We start from the raw sequence: 10210 nt of genomic DNA, 5'->3' as shown, positions 1-10210 counted from the left end.
CGTATATTTTTCATTTTAAAATAATACATTATTTTTTCGCCGCGGACAATCTCAGCTTTTCCGATCAAGACTAGTACACGCAACTCTTCACTGCAACATTTTCAGCATATTTCGTGTGTCGAAAATAAAAGAACACTTACCTATCTCGCAGATATAAAAGTCGACGTTCGAAAATCACGCGCTTATCAGGAAATGACGTCACGATAACCCAGATCATCCGGACAGCTGACCCCTCCCTCCTACAAAGGTTGCAATGATCCAACTGTACTCCTTGCCAGTAAAAACGCACCTTATTGGAGAAGCATGTCTGGTAAGCAGGGTGAGGCTGTAAGCTCATGGAAACCGTCGAAAGCAAGATACGAGTTTCGAACGAATCCAGCATTGGAAGGTGTATCGACTGTAGGTTACTGCATGGGTCATCTGCAAGCCAATATGGCGATTCTACCCTCTGCTTTGGCGGACGATTTTGAACTGTTTTGTGAGCTTAATAGCGCTGCATGTCCAATATTATACAGAAGTAGCATTGGTGAAGTTTCTGCTGGACATCTGGCACCAGACTCTGATATAAGGTACGAATTAAAAGGTCGCGTATGCAGTATATAACTATTCTTATGAAAATTCATAAGCGAAATTTCTCGGGTTCGTGGATGACAAATTATTCCTCAATTTTGGCGCGAAAGTTCAGAGTTAATTTATAATATTATTTCACCCATGAAATTGCAAAATTGCTATGGCAACGCTTCTCGATGCAATATATAAACAAGTCAAAAACTCATGATCGTGAGCATAATTAATATTTGTCACTCATTATATTTATATACTCATGGAATTAGTAAATTAATTTCACTGGATCAATGCGTTTAATAAATAAATACATAATAACTTTTTTTATGTAGTGCCATTCCTACGCTCATCTCGCTTTACAAATATATGTGTAAAACAATACAGTCAGTAATAAAATCCATATACAAAAAGAACAACCAAATTAAACTCTCTAAATGAAGTTATTTTCTAATTCACTTATGTGCCATTTGATCACCCATACTAATTAGCAGATGATCGAATCACATCAAGATGGTTGTTTTACACATGGATTGGGCTTTTTATGGTGGTATTTTTGAGTGCTGGTAACTTGAGAAGTAGCCAAGTTAAAGGAACATAATTATATTATTCCTTTTTGCCATGCATCTGTACTCTGATAAAGCACAGATGTCAAAATGTGGCAGAGCTCATAGTGTGACAAATCTTCTTACCACGCTTTAACATCTTCTGTACCTTATCAGAGAACAAATAAATCAACTTTGTTTAACAAGGGTGACACCTAACAGTCTGACGACTGACAAACCTGTGGCCCTCGGATTCCAGATCGAATTGGAATTTGGAAATGTTGGTTTTTGTGGAGGGAGGAAAACTGGAGAACCCAGAGAAAAACCCTCGGAGCAAGGACGAGAACCAACCACAAACTCAACCCACATATGACGTCGAGTCCGGGAATCGAACCCGGGTGACATTGGTGGGAGGCAAGTGCTCTCACCACTGTGCCATCCCCCTGCTTCCCTTAAAACAGACCCGCGGAAAAATGAAATCAGATTCTATTGATAGACTTTCCGTGCGTGAGCATCATGTTCACTGAACCAAGTCAAAAACTTTCAAGCAACGCTCTAGACTACTGCATACATGCAATAATTTTAATCCAAAAGAATTTGCCCATACAGCAAACTATTACAATAATATTTTATTAGTCAATTTTGTTGGTTATGAAGGAATGTGTGAGTGTCTCAGTAGCCTCCAAACAGCAGCACCCAAATTAAACATAGAGTAATTAATAATGTTCTACAAATGAAATTATGATGACATGATCGAGTGTAGTAATGATGTCGTCCTTTAACTTCACGGAGACATAAAACGATTAAATATAAAAATTACAAGAAATACGTGACTCGCACAACCTCGCGAAGCTAAGGCTGGGTGGAAAGCCCTCTTTTCTCGTATTGTAGCATCAAATGAGGAGATTAAAAGGTTTCTAAACAAAGCAACTATTTTGATGAGCATGGTCTTTCCGTAGTTCCACAGGCTCGTTTGCGGTTAAAATCTATTTCTGACACGACGAAATGTACAACAGGCGTGCAGGGCTGTCGTGTTTGATAAATTTACAGTATTTCCCACGGAAAATTATTTTACCGTGGACACAAAACGTGTAATTTCTTTAATGCAATCTTTCACAAAAAAGGTTTCTGGAAGAAAGGGAAAAGATTCTGCAGAGATATTTCCATCCAGTGAAATTTAATCCGGCACTGAACGGAAAACTTTGCCGATGTATGCAAATTTTGCTCCAGCGAAGTCCGTCTGACGCCAGCATGTCTCCCAACCTGTTGCTGCCTAGCAACCTTCCCTTTCTTTGACGTCATTCATACTTTGTTTGCGCTCTGTTGCCAGGCAACAGCACGGACATCTTCAAAGATATATATATATATATATATAAATATATTTTCCGCTCAAGCTCGCGCAGCTTAGCTCCCGAGCTCTGGCCTTCGGCCCGACAAATTTATTAACCTCGCTTTGCGAGGAATTAATATGACTGTGATATAATTTTCATGATACCAAGACTTTTATGGGAAACAAATTTGTATGAAACACTCCATGTCTGACATATACCATTTTCAAATAATACTGTATATAGCTTTGCCATAATTTCCACATGGATAATTTTTGAACCAAAAAAGCATTTGGTACTCAGAGAGATGGTTTTAGACTTGTCATGATCGAGATTTGTCCAGAAATACTGTACATGGTAATGAGATGCATGAGCGGTATGATAGACATCACAAGGTGTCCCCTAACCTTAAATCTTACTGAAACACAAATTATTCCATCAAACATGAAGTCATATGAAAATGACAAAAAGGTCTGTCTTACATAAAGTACCCAAATTCAGGGCTAGGTGCACTTCTGGACATAAGTGAAATACATTTAGCTTATTGGGTCTAAATCATTTTCTAATGATTGCAGGACTGATCTCACAAGGTACTGTGTAAATGAAAATGGAGTCATCACCAAGGAACCTGGTGACCTGATGGCATACCCCTGGGATGATTTGGTATCCTTTTACATTGGATGCTCCTTTGCCTTTGAGGAAAAAATGTTAGCAGCTGGAATTCCCCTCAAGCACTTTTCTGAGAAACGCTGTGTGTCCATGTTTCCAACCAACATTCAGTGTGTGCCCGTTGGGTCATTTGCCTCTCCTTTGGTTGTTTCAATGCGTCCAGTTCCTAAAGATCTGGTTGAAAAAGTGCTAATTGTTTCTGCTCCTTATGATGAATTGCATGGAGCTCCAGTGCATATTGGAGATCCATCTGTGATTGGAATAGAAGATCTTTATAACTCAGCATTGGGTGAACCCTCAGACATTGGAGATCTTATACCCATGTTTTGGGCATGTGGTAGATCAACATCCACAGCAGTCAGGACAGCAAGTAAGGATGACAGTGTTATTTACAGTCATGTAATTTAGGGTGCGTTCTATTGACCCTATTCCGGAGTAGGAAGACATACAATCATTTCATGAAATCCCTTAAAAGAGGTTTTTGAGGGATTACAAATACAAAATCACTCTTAAATTTTCATGTGTCAGTAAAAGTTTGCAGAAATGTCTTCCCAAATTTACTTAAAAGAGAAATATAGCAGCTATTCCGCTTATTCTTATTCCAGAATACGGTCAATTGAAAGCAACCTTGGAGTACACTTATGTGTTTCCATGTAACATTGTCACAATTTAAATTCCAAGAAACAACATGTTTCAGTTTATTGTAAAACCTGTCTTCAGTTGTATTATAAAATAATTATTATTTTGTTCCTTACAAAATAAATGTTCTTGTCTGGAGTTTTGGCAGACATATACAAAACTTGGACCCAGGTCCATGGACCACCCATGTGGACCCAGGTCCATGGACCACCCATGTGGACCCAGGTCCATGGACCACCTCGTGGACCCGGTCCATGGACCACCCCTCCAATTTTATCAGGAAAATCATCTACATCATATCTTAAATTTACAATTCATAAACAAGGCAGAAACGTATTTGGTATTGAAGTCCCCAAAGTTATTTGGTATTGGAATCCCCAAATTTTCCATACAAAGTATTTTACGCTACGTTTGCCCCATTGTCGTATGATGGATTTTACCGCGAAAAGGTGATGCAATGCCATGAATATAAACAGATTTGAAGCGTCGTTCTCAGGCCACAGCTTTTTTCCTTTTGATTCAATCTTCAAAATTAATGCGCCCCAAATTCAAACTGTTCTTGCCCACCCGTACAGTCAAATTTCCTTGAGGAAATTGTGATGAGGATGAGGATTTTGGAATGACATCTGCACCTCCCTCCAAGTGGACACCATGATCTAAGCACACAAACCCTCCCCAGCACACCTCACTCCTAAATAAAGCCATCATTTTCATACACACAAATGCATGGAAAACTGAAACAACCCTCAAATTTAATCATGCATGTTATCTCAAATATATAATTAACAAATACCATGGAACACAGCTACGTTTTCTCTAGAGTGAGAAGTGAAAAAAAGTCCGGAGGAGGGGGTATGCTCCACTGTAAAAATTTAATGTTTGACCCTTCTAAAATGTCAGGAAATGCATCTTAAACAGCCATGTGCAATTTATGTACTTACTATGAATAGCACAGATTTCTAGCATCAAAACTATCTTAGGTATAATAAATCTCCTGTATGAAACTCATCATCACATAACAAGATGAAATCAGTGGCTTCAAATTTCACACACCACCCTTTCTGTCTTAGCTTTAAGCTAAACAAACAGACATCACATCCTCTCAACTACTGGGTGAAATTCACTCAGACAGAAGCCGCAATAAATTTCATTCAGGGTCCAGTGTGAGCGATAAGATCAATTCAACAGGACAAATGTAAACACTGAAGGTCACTTGATGTCTTTCTATATTTACAATCACTTGGATAAAGCCAAAATAGCAACTTTAGCAAGGTTGAAAGCTTCTTCCGATGTTATAAAACACGACAAAAGCTGTTGTTTGAACATAGAAAGGAAATATTACCATGATGATGCTGAAAAAATTATGGAGGTTCTTGGAAGAAAAACTGGATGCTTTTTTGTCGATTGGCAACCATGCAAAACCACCAAAAGAACGCACATAACCACCTTTGCATAGCTTCGCGACTATCGGAAGGAATCAGAGTGGGTGTGTAGTTTAATTGTTTATACATAATGCACTCCCGCAATGCGGCATGGCATCCAAAAATCCTTGTAGTATTGTTTGATGCGAGTACCGTTATACGGTTACCACTATTCGCTTCTGCATTCATGAGTTGGCTCACAGGAGCTTTTGATTTATTTCTTGTAAATACAGTATAGTTGACATTTTATTAACAGCCTCCATTGTTTATCTATCATGCTAATTTCATCTTTCATGATCTTAAGTAATACGGCCTCCCATTGATACTAGTAATGTTTGCACAGATGGGATAACAATCCTGTATAAGTATAATTACTATAAGTTATTATTATTATTATTATTATTATTATTATTATTATTATTATTATTATTATTATTATTGTTATTATTATTATTATTATTATTATTAGTATTAGTATTAGTATTAGTATTAGTATTAGTATTTCTGTTGTTGTTTATTTGTTATAATTGTTATTAGATTTCTCCTTTAATCTACAGTATTTATAAAACAGTTATATGCTACATAATTTTATAAACATAAGATTCTAACAAGATTACAATAATTCTGTGATCAGATCGACTTATAATATACATTTTTTTTTTTTGCCATTTTATTAAACAGAACTACCATTATTCTTCTGCCATTACCCGGGTTCAGTATTCATATGTGATCCCACTGTTGATGAATATTTTGAAGTCCATAAACCAGAACATGGAGATGAACAACCAAGGCTAATCACTCTTACAGATCAACCCTATCTTGCGTCTGTCTGCTCTGCCAGTGCAATGACTAAAGTAGGTGAGCTCGGAAAAATGGGCTTGACATCTCCTGGTAGTGCTAATGGAACAGCAGAAGACATTCAGGTTGTGGTCAGCAATTTTCTGAGGATTACATTGAGACTGTCCCATGCCCCATCTGTTGTGATAGCCTTTCTTTGCGAGAAAGAAAGCTTTTCGTCTGATACTTCTACATCAGATTTTATCCAAGGGGCAATGGCTCTCATCAAAGCTCTTCAAGTTTTGAGTAAGAAAATAACTGTTGTCACTGATCAGTACAATGCACAACTAGTTCATGATACCATAACAGCTAGTACTGCCCAGGGACAAATCTCAAAAGATGGTGTTCGTGTTGTTGAATGGGATGAGAATTGCAGTGTGAAAGAAGGACTGTTTCAAGGTGAAGTCAATCACAGGCTTGATACATTGATAGCTTTGGAAGAGAGGAATGGTAAGGAAGGGTCATCCAAAGGTGGTTTGGTGGATGCATTAGTTAAACAAGGTTTGTACCTCCAGTCTAACATATCGGTGTGCAAAACTGAACAAAATATCAAGTGGCTCACTTTATAAGATTAGATAAAGTCAGAGTGCTGCTAAATTGGGCCTAGTCATCTCAGACAAGGGCCACATCCAGTGGAGTCCAATTAATTCAAACTTTGCTTATTTCAAACTTCCCACTGTCTCGAACCAAAGGCTACACATGTAGGTGTCAATCATCAGCATCAGTGTATGTGACTAATTATCACCGATGTCTTAAAAAGCCTCTTTAGTTGAGAACCATATTTGCCACTTTATTTCGGTGGACATTATTCGTCACCATTTTCAGAAGTAAACGTATACCGTCAACTGCCGCTCATAACCCCTCGTGGGCTTATACAACTTGGTAACGGCTTTTAGACAGGCTTATAGATGGGGTGGGGGGGGGCGGCTTATATCTGAGGGTGCTTATGACCAGAACCAGAAAAAAAAGTTATTGTTCCGCAATATTTTTTTCCAATTTTCTATTTAAAGTAAAATACAGAGTTCTGTGGAAGTGCTTAAAATCACTCAAAACAAGGAAAGCCAGAGGGGGGGGGGGGGCTTATATTGTGGGGGGGGGGGGTATAATTGGATGTAATTTTGGTTTACACTCAGGTAGATGGGCCTATCACTGGGGGGCTTATAAGTGGGGGGTGGGGGCTTAAAAGTGGCAGTTTACGGTATAAGCTGACTGCTACAATTTTCTATAGCAAGATGAGCTGGAACTTTATGTACACAAAGCATAATTGTTGAAAAGCTTGCACTGTTTCTTTGATTGCTCATTTTCAGTGCAAAGGAACAATGGGATTGTGTCCATAAAGATCACTACCAACAGGCACAAGATGTCAGCAGACGAGGCCAGTTCAGTGGACAGCCTGTCAATGATCACCGCCTCATTGAAGATGGCTGGGTGTGGTCTTGCGGCAGCCTTATATGTCCTTAACAATTGCCCAATTCACTCACGATATGTAAGGCGCGGCACTGGGAAGAGACAAGTCTTTCAAGTTGAGCAGTTTGTGCTGAATACGATTGAGGTAAATTACATGTACTGTAAGTCATTTGTGAAGCAAAACTTAATGGGCAACTGTTATTTCTTTTGATGCAGTTTTGTGCTTCCTGATTTACTCATAAAACTGAGGCCTCTTCATGCATTATTTAACCCTTTCCTGCCCGAGGGAAATGTTGAATTTTTCTAAATCGTTAACTATGAACTAAGAGACCACATGTGATATACCATTTAAAAGGTATTTTCTGGGGTGTGCTATGAATCACACCAACAGAGATGGAGAGGTCACATATTAGAGTGAGAAAAGTCCAAAACGAAAGAAGAAAAACATTGAAAATTTTCCTATTCGTTGTACATACTGGGTATCCCCCTAAACTATAGCTTAATGTACAGCTCTTAGTGCATTGCTTGTTGTAAGATATCAACTGGGCCCTTAACGTACAAAGGAAAAAAAAATCCAAAAGTTTGAGGGGTGGTAAATCAAGGCTCATATAGGAGGGGGGGGCATGATTTTATGCCTTCAATTTGTAGATCTTTCCAAGATCTTTTGGTTGTGCAAATTTCACACAAATTGACCAAATACTGAGCTCATAATTGCGTCTTGTGCCATATGGCACTCTTGGGCAGGAAAGGGTTAATGAGTTTTTCATGTGTTTAAGGGAAGTAAAATAATAATAATACAATTTACTTACTATTTAAGTGCAGTTTTCCTTAAATTATACACAGCAACTGGAGATGCACAGTGTGCAGTAAACTGTCTTGTGAACAGACACATTAACCAAACCATGCATGCGTGAAGCCAATATAGACCAGGTTTCATAGACTGTGTGATTCCACAATTTAAGCAAGACTTTAATGATGCAGCAGAATGCACAGCTTTTTAATGATTAGTCCATTTTTCAATAGACCTGTACCAGCTTTATTTTCACTGGACCCTGATAACCTAGAGCTGCTTTTTTTTGTTTGTTTTAATTTGAATTTGGTTTTGTTTGTTTGTTTGTTCCTTTTGGGGGGGGGGGGAAGCAGGGCTGTCAATTCTCCTGGATAATCCGGGAGTCTCCAGATTTTGAACCGTATCTCCCGGTCTCCAGATTTAGGTCTGTAATCTCCAGATTTTGAGCCGTTTCTCCTGGTCTCCAGATTTATGTCTGTAATCTCCCGGATAATTGCTAGGAACAGTGTTCTTTTGTTCTCTTGACCAATAATGTGAGATGTTGTAAACAGTGCAAGATCCCCTTTATTTTTTACCATGAACTAAAATAATACTTTTTACAGTGTAGGTCTAAATTTCATGTTTGCTGCAGTCAGAATAGAATAAAATTATTGTGTTGTAATTACATTTCACGAACATCGCATATTATGCCCTTAATTTCATGTTTATAGAATAGTGTTGGCTTAAGTTTGTTTGTTGTTGTTGTTGTTGTTGTTGTTGTTGTTTTTGTATACATGTATTTATGGAGATGTTTTTGTTTTAGGATGCAGTGAAAAACCAGATTGTGCAAATCATTGAAGGTAATTGATGGTAACAAAGACCAACATTTACTGGATGAAAAGCAGTTGGCTTGGATATCCATTTTATAACTTAGATTACATGTACATTAGACTGGTAACTACAATCTGGGTTCTCCCTTTTTCTTGGAAAAAGCAAAGAAAATGTGGGGAAAAGCTAAAGGCAGTAAACAAATTAAAGTGTAGTAGAGAGATTGAGAAGCTGCCCTAATTGACCATTTCCGAGTTGCTGTGGACCTCTTTCTCAAAGGAAGGCTAAGTGCAAAGTGTTTGTTATGAATATTAGTTTTCAGTCATACTGTATGCAAACAAAACTAATTTTCATATGAAAAATTAATAGCTTTGCACTTAGCCTCCCTTACAAAACGAGGTTCACAGCGACTCGGAAATGGCCTATTGAATGTTAGCAAGAGATTAAGGAGTTGCAATATTATTTTTTGATATCAAGTGAATCAACTTTAATTTTTATTAGCTGATAATTATAAAATAATTACTATTTTGGTCCATATTTTATACTGTTGTTCCAGCTTTTAATGTTGGTAATTCAAATTCCATTGCAACTGCAGTTCTGAAGTTGCACTATGCAATATTCTTAATCAGTTATAATGTATTGAACCAGACTTCTTGAGACGCTAACAAGAATGGCCTTCAAATCTACCTGAAACTGTTTTTTTTTTGTTTTTTGTTTTTTAACATATATGGCCCATTTTACAATTAATTCAACAAAATGACTTCGTTTTTTATTGGAAGCAGGGCTGGGGGTCTTTGTTTGATACAAACCTCACTGCTTTTCATTTTTAGATCATCATCATGCTGTCATATTTAGAATGCTAACTAGTTTGTATACGGGTATACATGTGAAAAGCATTGAGTTTTGTCTTAAAACAAAGTCACCCACAGTCTCGTTTCCAATCAAGGGCTTGGTCAGTAAGCACACAACTGTAAAATTGTCTATTCTAATCTCCACCGCTCCCCTTGTCAATTTTGTCTCAATATGAGGGAGGGAGGGAGGGAGGGAGGGAGGGAGGGGAGATGTGAAGGAGGGGAGATGTGATATCTAGAAGATGTCTAATCTCTAACAGATCCTTATCGATCTGTGTCTCAACTTTATTTTCTCCAAACTTTTAAAAAAGTTCCTGAAATTTTTAGTTATTGTATTAATTTTATAAGATAAAAT

General features: G+C 37.8%; 1 protein-coding gene across 1 annotated transcript; it reads left to right on the top strand.

The window, feature by feature from the left end:
- Positions 1 to 270: 270 nt before the first annotated feature.
- Positions 271 to 10036, top strand: LOC146482351 (uncharacterized). The gene is made up of 5 exons (XM_085107207.1): positions 271 to 569; positions 3010 to 3473; positions 5845 to 6501; positions 7308 to 7552; positions 9000 to 10036. Exons 1-5 carry the CDS (start codon positions 304 to 306, stop codon positions 9042 to 9044), a joined length of 1677 nt encoding a protein of 558 aa, XP_084963333.1. The 5' UTR covers positions 271 to 303; the 3' UTR covers positions 9045 to 10036.
- Positions 10037 to 10210: the final 174 nt, after the last annotated feature.

Source organism: Pavona decussata, unplaced genomic scaffold (assembly GCF_977016875.1).
Source record: "Pavona decussata unplaced genomic scaffold, jaPavDecu1.1 SCAFFOLD_46, whole genome shotgun sequence".
Taxonomy (NCBI): Eukaryota; Metazoa; Cnidaria; class Anthozoa; order Scleractinia; family Agariciidae; genus Pavona; species Pavona decussata.
This window is presented reverse-complemented; position numbering and strand designations above follow the sequence as displayed.

Excerpts from the sequence above, each read along its gene's own strand:
- LOC146482351 (XM_085107207.1), top strand. The coding sequence starts at position 304 with ATGTCTGGTAAGCAGGGTGAGGCTGTAAGCTCATGGAAACCGTCGAAA. Across the intron at positions 3,474-5,844 it reads CACAGCAGTCAGGACAGCAA|AACTACCATTATTCTTCTGC; the intron begins GTAAGGATGACA and ends TTTATTAAACAG. Across the intron at positions 7,553-8,999 it reads TTGTGCTGAATACGATTGAG|GATGCAGTGAAAAACCAGAT; the intron begins GTAAATTACATG and ends TTTTTGTTTTAG.